The 16,633-nt window shown below is 40.7% G+C and overlaps 2 protein-coding genes across 2 annotated transcripts; both read right to left on the bottom strand.

Annotated features, from left to right (window-relative positions):
* Window positions 1-3,378: 3,378 nt before the first annotated feature.
* Window positions 3,379-4,334, bottom strand: LOC102424395 (olfactory receptor 10A3-like). Its single transcript, XM_006089663.3, has one exon. The coding sequence runs from the start codon at window positions 4,332-4,334 to the stop codon at window positions 3,390-3,392; it is 945 nt and encodes a 314-aa protein (XP_006089725.1). The 3' UTR covers window positions 3,379-3,389.
* A 9,970-nt stretch (window positions 4,335-14,304) lies between these two features.
* On the bottom strand, window positions 14,305-16,093 carry LOC102424082 (olfactory receptor 10A3). The gene has a single exon (XM_006089662.2). The coding sequence runs from the start codon at window positions 15,342-15,344 to the stop codon at window positions 14,364-14,366; it is 981 nt and encodes a 326-aa protein (XP_006089724.1). The 5' UTR covers window positions 15,345-16,093; the 3' UTR covers window positions 14,305-14,363.
* Between the last annotated feature and the right edge of the window lie 540 nt (window positions 16,094-16,633).

The following is a 16,633-nucleotide window of genomic DNA, read 5'->3' as shown; positions in this document are numbered from 1 at the left end:
GGCTCATTCAGAGAGCTGGCTCTCCCGGTCCCTGGTCCCTCCCAGCTGCTCTGCTCCATGGCTGCAGGGTAACTTACTTAGGCTATGCTGACATATGTTGTTGATTAGACACATAATAGGCCTGTTCCTGGAACTCCACTGGGTTCTGTTCTTCCTTGTTGTTTCAGTTTACTTGCTTTGGCAAAGATACTGAACACTTACCATAACACCAGTCCCAGACAGAGAGCACAGCAGGGGGCATTTCTCAGACCTCATTGGCATGTGGAGTCCCCCTGGAGGTCACAGGGAGGTGAGCCTTGCACTGCCTGCCCCTTTTTGCTGGCTCCTGTGCTCTCTCAAATGGCAGCTTGAAGGGGTTGTTTTCCTTTCCTTTCTCTGGAACTAGAGATACGTGTGAAGAGGCGATGGGTGCAGCCCTGCACGACCTCATTGAACAATGCCAGGTAATCTTGGCATTTCATGCACGGAAAAACCGGTCCTCTCTACACCGCAAGGAAATGAAAGTGACATCTTTATAAGTCAGTGAGGGGAGTCCCGCAGGGAGAGTTCTTGGAAATCAGCCAACTGGCAGAGTCAAGAAGACTCAGTGGGGAAAGGCTCTTCAATAAATGGTGTTGGGGCCTGGCCAGTGTGGTTCAGTGGTTGAGCATCGACCCATGAACCAAGGGGTCACTGGCTCGATTCCTGGTCAGGGCACATGCCTGGGTTGCAGGCTCGATCCCCAGTGTGGGGACATGTAGGAGGCAGCTGATCTGATCGATGTTTCTCTGTCATCACTAATGTTTCTATCTCTCCCTCCCTCTCCCTTCCTCTCTCTGAAAATCAATAAAAATATTGAGAGCCACATACAGAAAAATATAATTAGGACCCCATTCTTACAACACTCATGAAAATTAACTCTGACTGGATTAAAAACTTAAACCTAAGACCTGATACAATAAAACTCCTAGAAGAAAACATAGGGGGAAATCTCCTTGACTTTGGTCATGGCAATGACTTTTTAGCCATGAGAACAAAAGCACAAGCAACAGCAGCAAAATTCAACATGTGAGATTACATCAAACTAAAACGCTACTGCACAGCAAGAGAAATAACCAAATGAAAAGGCATCTTACAGAATGAGAGAAAATATTTGCAAGCCATATATTTAAGGGGTGAATATCCAAAATATATGAAGAATTCACACAACTCAGTAACAGGAAAATAGAACAACCTCATTAAAAAGTGGGCAGGGGAACTGAATAGACATTTTTCCAAATAAAACCTACAAATGGCCAACAGGTACATGAAATGATGCTCAACACCATTAATCATCAAGGAAATGCAAATCAAAACCACAATAAGATGTCACCTCTCGTCTTATTGTTAGAATGTTTATCATCAAGAAGATAAGAGATAACAATTGTTGAAAAGGATGTGGAGAAAATGGAACTCTTGTGCACTATTGGTGTAAATACAAATTGGTGCAGCCACTATGGAAAACAGAAAAGGGAGTCCCCAAAAAGTTGAAAATAGAACTACCATATGATCCAGCAATCTCACTTCTAGGTATATAGCCAAAGAAAATGAAAAGGGGATTTTGAAGAGATATCTGCACTCCCATGTTTATTACAACATTATTCACAATAGTCAAGATATGAAAACAATCTACATGTCTGTCAATGGAGGAATGAATAAAAAAGTGATATGTATACAATAGAATATTCTTTAGCCATACAGAAGAAGGAAATCCTGCCATTTATGACAATATGAATTAACCTGGAGGGCATTGTGCTAAGTGAAATAAGCCAGACAGAAAAAGACAAATACTGTATGGTATCACTTATATGTGGAATTTTAAATAAATAAGTAAAAATTTAAGTCTAACTCATACAAACAGACTGTAGAGTGGTGGTTTCCAGGGGCTGGGGTAGGAGAATTAAGGAGATATTGATCAAAGGATGTAAACTTTTAGTTACGAGGTAAGTTCTGAGGATCTAATTAATGTACATTATGGTGACTATAGCTAATAACGTATGTATACTTGAAAGTTGCTAATAGAACTCAAGTGTTTTCAACTAAAAAACACAAAAAGGTAACTTTATGAGATTTTGGATGTGTTAATTAACTTGATTATGATAACCATTTCACATGTATGCATATCAAACCATCACATTGTACTCTAAATATATACAATTACTTTTTTATACTTTTATGGATTTCAGAGAGGGAGAGAAAGGGAGAAAGAGAGATAGAAATATCGCTGAAACCGGTTTGGCTCAGTGGATAGAGCGTCAGCCTGCGGACTGAAGGGTCCCGGGTTCGATTCCGGTCAGAGGCATGTACCTTGGTTGCAGGCACATCACCAGTAGGAGATGTGCAGGAGGCAGCTGATTGATGTTTCTCTCTCATCCATGTTTCTAACTCTCTATCTCTCTCCCTTCCTCTCTGTAAAAAATCAATAAAAAATATATTTTTTTAAAAAAAGAAATATCAATGAAGACAGAGAAACATCATCGATCAGCTTCCTCCCGCGCGCTACCTACTGGGGATTGAGTCCCAAACTGAAGGCATGTGCCATGATCAGGAATTGAACCTTGACCTCCTGGTTCTTTGGTCAAAGCTCAAGTACAGAGCCACACCAGCCAACTAAATATATACAATTTTTATTGTTGATTATATCTCATTAAAGATGAGAAAATATATAAATTAGGGTATTAAAAAAGAAAAAAACCATTTATACAATCAGTGAATGAAAAAATGACTAAAGAATGATTAGAAGGAAACCCTGTATTTAGCTTCCTTTTTGTTTGCATGTTTGTTTGTTTTAGATAAGCCTTATCTTACTGGTTTTTTAAGAGTTATGAGAAGGAAATTGCAGGCTATCAAGGAATAGAATTCAATGAAACTTTTTTGCTGATGCTTCTTTGATGTTTGACTGACAACAGTAGTATACAACATTCAGATATTACCCACAGTTTTAGCAATCTGCTAATGAAATTTTAAAACATAATTTGGTAATATTTATGAATGTTTGCAAACTCACAATTCTTTTAACCCACAAAACTCAAGTTGGAAAACGTATTCTGCAGAAATTAAAGCACCAATATTTATTAATGTATAAAACTGGGATTTTTATTTAGCTTTCTCTAAAGGAACAAAAATCTAACAAACACTGATATGGCCTCCAATAAACAATTTTTTGAAGAAACTGTATTATACTGAATATCAAGGAATAAATGCATCTATGAAAATAATATGTATATAGATAACCCTAATGTATTAGCATATTTGTAGAACTCAAAAAGGTAAACATACTCATACCAAGAAATGCAAATTATTTCCAGCATTTATTAAATTTAAGAGTTCAGTCGAGCAATGACCAAATATCATGGGGCTTCCCAGCACAGTCAGAATGTGTGCAAATCTACTTTTCTTCGCCAGAATTTCATCAAAGCTCTTTTCATCTCACTGTTTCGCAAGGTGTAGATCAGTGGATTCAGCAGAGGCGTGAGAAGTGAGTAAGCCAGTGACATCAGTTTCTTGGTTTCTGGGGAGTAGCCAGATTTGGGCTGTAAGTAAGTCAGACTGGCTGTGCCATAGAAGAGGGTGACAGACGTGAGATGGGAGGCACAGGTGGAAAAGGCCTTTTGCCTCCCAGTGGTTGATGGCATCTGCAGGATGGCAAAGAGGATTCGAATGTAAGACAAGAGTATCAACAAGAAAGGAGCCATGACGATCAAAATGGTGCCAGTGAATGCATAGATTTCAAACAAAAATGTGTCTGCACACGCAAGCTCCAGCACTGGGGGCGTCTCACAAGAGATATGGTTGATCTCACTGGGGCCACAAAAGGGAAAACTAAAAACCCACGTAGTCTGCATAGTAGCCACGATGACCCCTGAGACCCATGAGAACATTAGTAATTTCATGAAAACCCTTTTGTTCATAAGCATTGGGTAGCTCAGAGGATGGCAGATTGCAGCGAATCTGTCATAAGCCATTGCCCCCAGGAGAAAACATTCAGCCCCACCAAAGAAAAGAATGAAATACATCTGTGCAAAACAACTCACAAATGAAATTGACGTTTTCTCAGTGGAGAGAACCACCAGCATTTGAGGCATAATGACTGCACTGAAACTCACATCCACCACAGACAAGTTCAGGAAGAACAGGTACATGGGGACGTGGAGGCTCTGTTCCAGGGAGATGATGACTATGATGATGGCATTTCCTATCAGGGTCGCCAGGTAAACAACCAAGAAAACCCCAAAGAGCTGCTCTTGGAGCTCAGGAAAGTTAGAAAAGCCCAAGAGGATGAATTCAACCACAGAGCTTTGATTCTGCCTTTTCATGTCAGTAGGGTAGCATACCTTGTTTTTATGGACATGGTGTATGAGTTATGAAGTTGCCATCCGATAGCTGTGTCTGTGTCTGCATTCACCCAGATATTCTTGGCAGATGGTGTAAAGAGGAATCCATCTTGAAGGCATTCAGTTTGGCAATTTTGGAGAATGGCCAATTACTCAGATTAATACATCTTTCAAATAAAAAGGAGGAAGTGAAGAATTCTGGCTCAGAAACCTTGTCTGTAAAGTACAAAACATATCAAAGTTCTTTTGCAACTTTTACATTATGTAGTTTGAAAATTAAACACAACCTTAAAACAAACAAATGTTTTGTAATTTGGGTTTCACTCCCATGACATTGCTATCAGTATCATTTATTTTTCTCAATTTTAAATAATATGAAATTTTAAAAAAGTATTAAAAAGTAGACAAGTGGGAAAAGATACCCACAAAATGTTTATTACAACTTAATAATTCAAAGTTACAGCAAATTTATTTTATATTTATAACAAATATGTATCATGTTCAAATATCACTTGGAGTGCGGGTGAATTTCCCGCCAAAATATAAGATGGCTCTGTCTTTTGGTTTTGTTCCATCCACCAAAAGGGTGGATTACAAACAAATATTTGGTAATACGCAGTTACAATCGGCCCGAGTTTACACGTTTCCCGCACTCCACCGCAAATCTATATGAACCGAGTTTTAAGACGGCTCCCGCGGAGTACGCGCAATTCACGCGAGCCGACTTAACTCGTTTCCCGCACTCCAAGTGATATCAATCATGTACATGATTTGATTACATATAAAGGCAAAACAAGAACACACAAAGCAGGGTTGTAAGAAAAGTCCAATTTTGGTCATTCTGAAACTAATTTAAATGTTTCCATTCTCTCCCTCTCTTTTCTCTCTCCTCCTATTCACCTTTTCATCGAGAACTTCATTTAATCATTAATTATTCAACAAATACTGATTTAGCAACTAACATTTTCTAGGCTCAGTAATCTCAGGTACACATTTCATCCCACAACTCCACAAAGAGCTGGAAACCCTACATAAATTAGCATTCTACCCTGACTTCTGTACTCTCTAACTTCTCCCATTATACCTTGCTCTATTTTTCTTCATTATTACCAACTGACATTATACACATACTAGTAAATATAGGTAAATTTCATAAACATATGTAAATCTAATCACTATAATATAAAGTCCAGGATTTAAGTATTTTCTTTTGTTCTTTGCCTTACTCACAGTGTCTAAAACAATCCCTAGCCCATAATAAATGCTAAACCAACATTTGAAGAATAAGGAATAAAAATGAGGAAAATCCACTATATTTTGCCCTGACTGGTCTTGCTCAATGGTTAGAGCATTTGCCCTCACTGAAGGGTCTCAGGTTCAATTCCCATTCAAGGGCTCATACCTGGGTTGCAGGTTGGATACCAGGCCCCAGTCAGGGTTCATATGGGAGGCAACCAACCAATCGATGTGTCTCTCTCACCCCGCCTCCCCCCCCCCCCCGTCTCTCCCTTCCACTCTCTCTAAAAATCAATGGACAAATAACCTTCAATGAGTTTTTTTTTTTTAATCCACTATACCTTTAAGGAATAAAGTGTCTTTTAAAAAGTGAAACCAGCACACAAACTTTGGGAAGCAGAAGTAATAACAAGTGCTTACACATTTCAATGAGGGTCAGATTAATTCTGACGGGGGAGGAAGAGTGAACAACCATAATCATAGGATGTCACTGGTGGAAGTTACATTTGGTGGAAGGAGAAATGTGAAAGGAGGGGTGACTTGATCAGGCCAGAGGTATTTGATGACACCTTATTATTACAATAGAGGCCTATGTCCCTTATGTGATGTTTTGAAAACCAGCAAATACACCATGGGAGACAAGAAACCCAGGAGAACACAGTGAGGACAAAGAAAGCTGAAGTCATTTAGCATTGTCTTGCGTGCAGATTAGTAGGACATTAGCAGACAGAAGATAAGTTGATTTATTTCTGTGTTTGACCATAATCATCCATTCAAATTAAATGTCTGTATTAGCCATAATAATTATATTTGGATATAAAAATTATCTAAAATTAGTAAAATGTAGTCACAGGATCAAACAGTTAAACCCCATTTCTAGTGGGGAAAAAAGAATGACATGTTTTCAGCTGAAAATATTTAAAAGTGCATAGATTTTTATGCCCTGCCAGGTGGCTCAGTTGGTTGGAATGTTGTTCCATACACCAAAAGGTTGTGGGTTCAATTCCCGGTGGGGGCACATACGGGAGGCAACTGATGGATGTTTCTCTCCCCTGACCTTTTCTCTCTAAGATCAATAAAAGTGTATCCTTAGCTGAGGATTTAAAAACTAAATATAAAAGTGAATAGGTTTTTTAAATTAGAAAATTTAGGGTATCATATAAACAAAATAGAAAACCTTCTAGAACTGACTGTAGGCATGTTATGGAACAGAATGTTCATGAGTGGTGAAGAGCAGCTCACCACAGATGCTCTACGTTCTCTGTAACTTAGAAGACCCTTACGCTATCTTAGACCTAACTCACCAATCACTCCCTACTGTAGGTTTCATCCTTGCAATTGAAAAATGGTAAGAATTAGACTTATTTACCAAGTTCCCTTCCAGTTCCAAACTTCTAAGATTTGACGATTAGTTCATGCAAAGTACTTCTACCCCTAATTATTATCTAAACTCTTCTCTTAAAAAAGAGAAAAACAAATTGAATAGCATCAAAACCAAGAGTCTACCGATTCAAACGTTTCAGCTGTGTCTGGTGATTCCTGAGCACAGAGAAATCCTTCAACAGCATCTCCAGCTCTCAGGGAGAAGAGATGTACATGGAAAACCCACCATCAGGTGCACAAGCGGAAGCTTCACCTTCTTACCTATTGACTCTGTCTCTTTAATTTCACACTTCTGTGTCTGATGTTTTACCTCTGGCCAAAGCCACCTTCTCAGAAATACCAGTCAGAGATTTACTGTACTGATTCTAGAACATTATATGACATTGAATTACGTGCCCTGGAGAATCCCTCTCTGGAGAACGTGGAATCACTTCACAAACACTTTCCCATGTTCTCAAGTGATAACTAAAGAGGCTTGAACTTGGCCCCTCGGGCGAGAAAGCTCAAGAGCACGCACCTGGAGCCACCACTCCTTCCTATTCCTAGAGGGGAAAATGCCTCTCCTCACAAGAGACAATTTCACGGTGACATCTCCCAATAGGAGGGGAAAGCAGAGGCTGAATAAAGGTTGTAAACGGGGAAAGAGAGCGGTGGGGTGAGGGGTGGGAGTGTGAGCTAGAGGTAGAGGATCTGAGTAGAGGGGTGCAGTTTGGGCAGTGGTTGGAAACAAGCTGAGGCAAGTCTATGGGAGCTTTGTAGAAAGCCTGGGTGCCCTCCCACCTCCAAGAACTTTCCATCATTTCTAGTCCAAATAGAGTCACTGAAAATTTTTGAGAAAAATGTCATTACAATTGTTTCCATAGATAGAAATTTTAAATGAGGAGTCAAAAACTCTGGCTAGTTTGTGTGATTTGAGTCAGTCACTTAGCTCCTCTGATTCTATTACTTTCCCTGTAAAATCAGCATCATGTCATTAATCTCATGGAATACGTGTGAGAACCAGGGACTCGGGGATCAGTCCAAACTGGCTGGAACAATTAATAGGCCCTGGGCTTTCCGCGGGCTCGGCTTTGTCAGAACTGGATGTGGCCAGAATGCAGGCTACCGTCGTCTGTTTCTCCTCTCTCTTTTCCGGGAGCAGGCTTCATTCTCAAGGGAGCTCACCCCTCCTGGCAGCAAGAAGGGTTCACTCTGTGTAATCTGTATCCAGTGGGAAATGTGTCAGTTATCCTGAGGAAAAGGGGTTTTCATTCACAAATTCTAATCCAAGGGCCCTTCCAATATCATTCTCCAAGGTGGGGTAACACCCCATGCACAACCCAGTCACCTGCACTAGGTGTGAGAAAGGCTGCCTTGTATGTAGTTTCCATGATTCATGACCCATAACATCCCCTGTGGGCTTTCTTCATACTGATACGTTCAATTTATTGGTGTCAGCGATGGGAATGCAGGTGAAATGTACTTTGTAAGAAGTCATCAGGATGTTGAGGCATGATTTTTACACTTTCCTATGTGTGTATTAGATGTCAGTGAAAAGTGTATACAAACATTTCAGATACGTGCTAACAGGGATAAAAAGGAAGTGACTTTTATTGACAACAAACTATAATTCATAGCCAATAGTACTAAACTGATAAAACAGAAATCAAAATGTGGAAACTATAACACATCTTCCTCAATGATTGACAAACAAAATAGACCAAAAAAGAGATGGAAATGGGAAGATTTTAATAACAAAATGTTGATTTAACAGATAATGAGAGTAAATATAAGGCAGAAACAACACTTGTTATGCTGCTAACGCTATACTTCCCAAAATATTTATAAAAATTGATTATATGTCAGAGAGAAAATAGTATAAATTCAAATACTTGGCAGTCATACACATAACATACTTTGCAATAAAACTGCAAAACAACAACCAAATAGAGAAAAAGAAAATTAAAGTCTTGGAAATTTTTAAATATTCTGAAAGTATCTCATGTTAACAGGAAGTCAGCAATGAACTATAGACTACTAATAAATTCATTTTTAAACTAAGTAAACACATATTCATTTATTATTGTGTCCATAACTGAACATCTGGTGTTTTCCTAAAATCTCCACCTTCTGCATTCCTCATCTCAGGTAAATAACAGCTTAAAGCTTCTAGTTACACAAGCCAGAAGCCTATGAGTCATCCTTGAATCCATTTTTTTCTTCCAAACCATATCAAACCCATCACCTATCTGTGGCTCTGTCTTCAAAATACAGTGTTAAAAATTCTCACTTTTCCTAAAGCTAACACTCTGCCCCAACCTACTTTCTTCTCTTCGTTGGATAACTGCTATAGTCTCCAAACTTCTCCTTTCTTCCTGCTTTTCTTCTCCTCAAAATATTTCAGTAGCACCCTATCCCATTCAGTATAGTAGCCAAACTCAAGAATATGGATTAAAGATCTGTTTCCCACCTGGGTTCTCTGGGCTCATCCTTGGCACATCCCCTTAGCCACTCCTATTCAGCCATGCAGCTTCCTTGCTATTTCTCTGATCCACCAGCCATGTTTTCATCTCCCAGCTGCTGCCTCTGTTTTTCCCTGAATATACACTATTGCTCTCAAAAATGCTAACTCCCTTATGTCACTTTGCCCAAGTGGCATCTTCTCCATGAGATCGTCCCAAATCAACCTTTTTAAAATTGAACTCCAGTCCTGACTGATTTGGCTCAGTGGATGGAGCATTGGCCTGCGGACCAAAGGGTCCCAGTTTCGATTCCCGTCAAGGGCATGTACCTCGATTGCGGGCACATCCCCAGTGGGGCATGTGCAGGAGGCAGCTGATCCACGTTTCTCTCTCATGGATGTTTCTGACTCTCTGTCCCTCTCCCTTCCTCTCTATAAAAAATCAATAAAACATATTTTAAAAAGAAAAAAATTGAACTCCAACAGCAACACTACTATCCTGGTTTATTTTTTCTCCACAGCACACCTCAGCATAGACACATCTAAATCATAAGGATATGGAAAGGTTAAATATAAAAAGATATTACAAAATAATACAGTTACATAAAAGGAAATTTATGTAACTGTATTATTATCAGAAAAAAAGCATTGCTGCAGACAAAGAGAGTTTAGAATATAATAATTCTAAACCCACGAGCATCCAATAATATAGCTGCAAAATATATCCATCAATTATTGACCACATCATAAGGGAACTTAAGAGTGTAAGTCATAGTGGGATACTGTAACATGCCTCTTTAAGTAATTGATAGAAGAAATAAATAGTTGAGTAAGGATAAAGAAAATATTCACAATACAACTTAGTCTGGTACACATGTGGAGAACATTATATCAAAAAGTCAGAAGAAAGCACATCTTTTTTAATCATATACAGAACATTTTCAAAAATCTGACGATATACTAGGCCACCAAGTTTACCAATAAAAGCTTTCAGGAATGGTAACTTGGAATTATGTAACTGTGACAGGAAATGTACTGGCCTGTACAGTGATTGAGGCATCCAACACTGGAGGGGATGAAAGTTGATAAATCAAAGGATAATATAATTATATAGTTGTTACTATATTGCGTTGATCCCTGCAGATGGATAACCAAAGAGCCGAGTGCAATCAACAAACCACTGAAAATGAAATGTGAGAGCCAAAGACCATGTCAGTAGTTCACAACACCCTCATCTCTTGCAATGGCCAAGCAGAGAAAGCTGAAGGTCAAATCCAGGGTTGAATCATCAGAATGGCTGAACTTCAAAGATAGTTCAGTGCTTAATCAAGGAACTTCCATCATGCCAAATTGAAACCAGAGTTGAAAAAATTTAAAGACTAGACACATGGAATGGGAAATCTGGATGGATGATGTCCCAAGACATCTCTAAACCTTCTGAAACTGCAGAAGTGGCCAATCTCTCCCATTAATAGCAGGAAAACTATATAAAAGTTTCCACATTAAGAACCTTCACCTCCACTCCTAAATATCAGTCCTGTACATAGTTAAGTCACAACAAAACCCACCCAGGGACATACTGAGCCTGATAAGGAAAATAGGGACTGTATCATGAAGCAGCCTGGAGCTGCCAAATATCAACCAGGCAGCTGCTGCAAGAAATACAATTTAGTAAAGGGTTATGAAGAAAGAGCAAAGAGGCCTGGCCAGTGTGGCTCAGTGGTTGAGTGTCGACCCATGGACCAGGGGAGCACAGTGCAATTCCTGGTCAGTAGCATATGCCCAGGTTGTGGGCTCGATCCCCAGTTGGGGGGGGGGTGCAGGAGGCAGCCAATCGATGTTTCTATCTCTCTCCCTCTCCCTTCCTCTCTCTGAAATCAATAAAAACATATCTCTTAAAAAATAGCCATGGGCTGGCTGATTCCTGGCAAAGAGAAAGGAAGGAGGGAAGGAAAGAAAAAGAAAGGAGAAGAAAGGAAGGAAGGAAGGAAGGAAGGAAGGAAGGGAGTGAGGGAGGGAGGGAGGGAGGGAGGGAGGGAGGGAGGTGAGGTGAGGCGAGGGGAGGGAGGTGAGGGAGGGAGGGGAGGGGAGGGAAGGGAAAGAAAAAGAAGGAGAAGAAAGGAAGGAACGGCAGGCCACGCAGGAAGTAAGGAAGGAAGGAAGGAACGAAGGAAGGAAGGAAGTGGGAGGGAGGGAGGGAGGGAAAGAAAGAAAGAAAAGAAAAGAGAAAAGAAAAGAGTGTTCAGATAGACTAATTTGGGAAGAGAAGATGGGGTGTCGGGGGTCAAGAATGGTTGCCTTAAGGAAAGGACAATTTAAGGTGGAAAGAAAGAACACGATGCAGTGTGCAGATGATGTTTTGTTGAGTTGTATATTTTAAACCTGAATGGTTTGAGGAACCAATGTCACCTCAATAAATTCAATTAAAAATTTTTTTTAAATAAATAAAGACAAAAGGGATTAATCAGCTGAAAAAAATGGAGTGAAAAACATATCAGCTGGAGAGAAAGGCATGTTTTGACCTGCTTCAAGCAAGTTTTACATTTTAAAAGTTTACTTTGTTCTTGTCCACATTGATTGTGATTGGAAATCTTGGTGTCAACTTCAAAGCCAGGAAAGCATGATTTCAAGTGTTAGTCCTGTTAGCTGCCCTGAGATTAAAGCTGGTGTTGCCAGAATTGTTATTTAGAGTAAAATCACAACAGGATCCTTTTGAACAGGCTGTTTTGTCAAAGCCATAACTACATGGAGAATCATCATGACTTTGAAATCATCACGTATGCAACCAAACTTGAATCTTATCTGCTCAACTTCATTCCTCTGCTGGGGTGGAGACATAGGTATGGTGTGACTGGCTCCTGTGACCTCCCCAAATCAGTGATCTTCCAAAAAACCTTGAATTGCGAAAGGACAGAGGCTGTATTTCCCCAGGGACAGTCACATTAAGTCACCCCTAACAAAAACTTGTTTAATCAATGAATAAATAAATGAAAGTTGAATATTTGTCTTGGGATTTAGGGCTTGGGAGGTTTGTGTGGGTTTTTTTCCCCTGTAATTGAACTCTAACGGGCATGAGAAGGAAATGTCAGAACACTAAGATACATAATCTGATTAAAGGATTTCTAAATGCCTATTTAGTGCCCTATTGAAAAGATTATACAATATTCAAATATTATTCAAACTGGTTTCAACCATTTGATGATGAAATTTCCTTTTGTGAAAATCTAATTGGTTTTGTATCTTTACTTCTCATCTTTGGCAGAGGCAGTAGTGCATAATTAAAAGGTTGCTTTTCCCACAGCTGAATGACAATGAGAATAGTATTTTACACCTTTGTTATCACCCCTGAAGCAGAAACTAAGAGCAATAGGAGCTCATATGTTATAGATTCAATAAAGGAGCCCCTCTCTGTTTATGAACATTAGCAACATTAAAATAGGAAGCAAACATTAAATGTTTCAAATGTTGCTAGATGAGAAATTATTACTTCTTTCTCTCCATGTGATAGTTAATGATGTGATTCAAGGAGTATGGAAGATATGCACAAATAGTTAATCACTTAGTTTTCCACAATTTAAAAAATGAATCACCCTATGTTTAAAAACAGTGGTCTGTAACTGAAAAAGCTACTAAAACTATCGAGTGAGACTTCAGGGGAGTTCCCATGTAGTTCTCTGGCCACCAACATCCTGATGAACACCTGGAAAAATACCAAGAGAAATCCTGTTGTGAATAATAATCTGTGTAGGTCCAGGAAGAAGAACCAGTTTGGTCTCCCCCAAATAACTGCACTTTGTTTAGTCATTCATGGAACAAGTTTTCACTCCAGAGTTAAACATCTCATCTGTTTATTGGTCTCTTGAAATTTAACCCTATGAGTGCAGCAGAGTGGGCCTTTGGGTCCACCTGACGGAGTTACAATCATTTTGAAAAGTAATTCTACAATAGCTCTTAAAATTTATAAACATGTATATTCTATCCCATCAGGCAAATTTGGGGATTCTATCATCCTATCTAATAAAAGAGTAATATGCAAATTGACCATCACTACAACACACAAGGTGGCCACCCCCATGTGGACACAAGATGGCCACCACAAGATGGCCAGCAGCGGAGGGCAGTTGTGGGCGATCAGGCCTGCAGGGGAGGGCAGTTGGGAGGGACCAGGCTTGCAAGGGAGGGCAGTTTGGGGGAACCAGGCCTGCAGGGGTGGGCAGTTGGGGGCAATCGGGCCAGCAGGGAGGGGCAGTTGGGGGTGACTGGGCCACCAGGGGAGGGCAGTTGGGGGTGACAAGGCCTGCATGGAAGGGCAGTTAGGGGCAATTGGGCCAGCAGGGGAGCAGCTAGGCGTCGATTAGACTGGCAGGGAAGTGGTTAGGGGGGTGATCAGGCTGGCAGGCAGAAACAGTTAGGGGCAATCAGGCAGGCAGGCAGGCGAGCGGTTGGGAGCCAGCAGGGGATTGTGAGAGGGATGTCCGACTGCCCGTTTAGGTGGGATCGGGCCTAAACAGGCAGTTAGACATCCCTCAAGGGGTCCCAGATTGGAGAGGGTGCAGGCTGGACTGAGGGACACACAACCCCGTGCACAAATTTCATGCACCAGGCCTCTAGTACAAAAATAAAACATCAGTACATAAGAACATAAGAAAGAAGTTTCATTGAAGCTTCATTTTAGTAATTCAGTAATGATTTGGATAATTACAATGGAGGAACTAATAAACAAATTTATCAGTTGTATTATATATCATGAAAACTTTTATATCTAGAAAAATGAATGACAGCTGTACACTATTAATAATATTAAGGAAGTAGCCCTAATGTGTAATTGAATTTCAAAAACTCAACCAAATAAGCATATTCATACCAAGAAATGCAGATTGTTTGGCCATTTATTGAATTAAAATAGATTTTAGTCAAGCAATCACCAAATATCATGGGGCTTCCCAGCACAGTCAGAATGTGTGCAAATCTACTTTTCTTCGCCAGAATTTCATCAAAGCTCTTTTCATCTCACTGTTTCGCAAGGTGTAGATCAGTGGATTCAGCAGAGGTGTAAGCAATGTGTAAGCCAATGACATCAGTTTCTTGGTTTCTGGGGAGTAGCCAGATTTGGGCTGTAAGTAAGTCATACTGGCTGTGCCATAGAAGAGGGTGACAGACGTGAGATGGGAGGCACAGGTGGAAAAGGCCTTTTGCCTCCCAGTGGTTGACGGCATCTGCAGGATGGCAAAGAGGATTCGAATGTAAGACAAGAGTATCAACAAGAAAGGAGCCATGACGATCAAGATGGTGCCAGTGAATGCATAGATTTCAAAGAAAAATGTGTCTGCACATGCAAGCTCCAGCACTGGGGGCGTCTCACAGAAGAGATGGTTGAGTTTATTGGGGCCACAAAAGGGAAAACTAAAAACCCACGTAGTCTGCACAGTAGCCACCATGACCCCTGAGGCCCATGAGAACATTACTAATTTCATGAAAACCCTTTGGTTCATAAGCATTGGGTAGCTCAGAGGATGGCAGATTGCAGCGAATCTGTCATAAGCCATTGCCCCCAGGAGAAAGCATTCGGCCCCACCAAAAAGAAGAAGGAAATACATCTGTGCAAAACAACTCACAAATGAAATTGACGTTTTCTCAGTGGAGAGAACCACCAGCATTTGAGGCATAATGACTGCACTGAAACTCACATCCACCACAGACAAGTTCAGGAGGAACAGGTACATGGGGACGTGGAGGCTCTGTTCCAGGGAGATGATGACTATGATGATGGCATTTCCCATCAGAGTCACCAGGTAAACAACCAAGAAAACCCCAAAGAGCTGCTCTTGGAGCTCAGGAAAGTTAGAAAAGCCCAAGAGGATGAATTCAACCACAGAGCTTTGATTCTGCCTTTTCATTTTGGTAGGGGAGTATATACTGTTTTTAATCAACATTGAATGTTAATTATGAAGTCACTGTCCAAGAGCTGAGTCTGAAATTCTTGCCAGAAGATGAAATGATGAGCTCACTTTGACAGATCTTCAAATTGGCAATTTTGAGAATGGCCAATATATTAGAACAGTATATCTTTTAAATACAAAGAATTGAAGAATTTTTAACTCAGAAATCTTGTTTTAAAAGTACCAAATAACAGCAGATGGCTTTCCAACTTGGGCCTGGCATAATGTCTCCCACAAAGAAGAGGGTGAGAAGATGCAGGACTATTCTGCCATCAGCGAGGTAGTGAGGAGAGAATACACCATCAACATTCACAAATGCATCCATGGAGTGAGTTTCAAGAAGTGTGCCCCTCGGGCACTCAAAGAGATCCGGAAATTTGCTGTAAAGGAGATGCTTGTTATCTCACTCCCCCGCTCTGAGCTTTGTTCTGTTCTCTGCTGTGTTCTCGGTGCCTAAAACAGATAATAAATGACACAATAGGTGCTAAACCAATGATTACTGAATAGATGGAAGAATAAATATTAAAATTAGGAAAACCCAGACTCTGTCATTAAGGAATATAGCATCTGAAGAAAAAATAAACACAAAAAAATAGGAGGCCCCAGAATTAACTATGGCTTTGTAGAATTTTGAGGCCCTTGTGGGATTGGAAATACCATTGCTTTCAGCTCTCATCCTGACTCTGCCACTACCCTTCAAAAAGAGTGTCTCCCTCTCCCCACATTCAGGTGCCCCCTGTGTGTTTGGGAACAGGAAAACAATGCTGGACATCCCTCTGGCTCTGATGTGGGTGTTTCTGATTTTTTTTTCATAGAAATCTTCAAGCTGCAGGGCTTCCCTTCCATTCATATGACAGCCAGGCTGAAGAGACCCTGGAGTAGTGGTGGGCCGGCTTGTAGGAGACACACATGCTGCCTGAGTCCTGTGGGCCAGCCAATTCCAAGCAGAGCTGATCATTGCCTCCCAGTCCCTGCCCTTCCCAGCCCCTCTCTGAACAATGCACCTCACTTCTCCCCCTTCTCCTCCCTAGTCACCCAGACCAACTCTCCCTGGTCCCCAGGATCCCATCACTGTCAGGCTCAAGGATCTTTAAAATTTGGAGTCCTTCTGGTCGCAGTAAGTCCATCCCCACTGATCACTCCAACTCACTGCCTCCTTTCCTCCCATTCAGTCCCCCTCCCCTCAACTTCCCCCATTACTAAATGGTCTCCTAATCGGTTTCTCCACGTTCTGTAACTTCTCCAATCTACCCCTCATACCTTTGCCAAAATAGCATCATCCC

The sequence above is a fragment of the Myotis lucifugus genome, unplaced genomic scaffold, assembly GCF_000147115.1.
Source record: "Myotis lucifugus unplaced genomic scaffold, Myoluc2.0 scaffold_61, whole genome shotgun sequence".
Taxonomy (NCBI): Eukaryota; Metazoa; Chordata; class Mammalia; order Chiroptera; family Vespertilionidae; genus Myotis; species Myotis lucifugus.
This window is presented reverse-complemented; position numbering and strand designations above follow the sequence as displayed.

Excerpts from the sequence above, each read along its gene's own strand:
- LOC102424395 (XM_006089663.3), bottom strand. The coding sequence starts at position 4,334 with ATGAAAAGGCAGAATCAAAGCTCTGTGGTTGAATTCATCCTCTTGGGC.
- LOC102424082 (XM_006089662.2), bottom strand. The coding sequence starts at position 15,344 with ATGTTGATTAAAAACAGTATATACTCCCCTACCAAAATGAAAAGGCAG.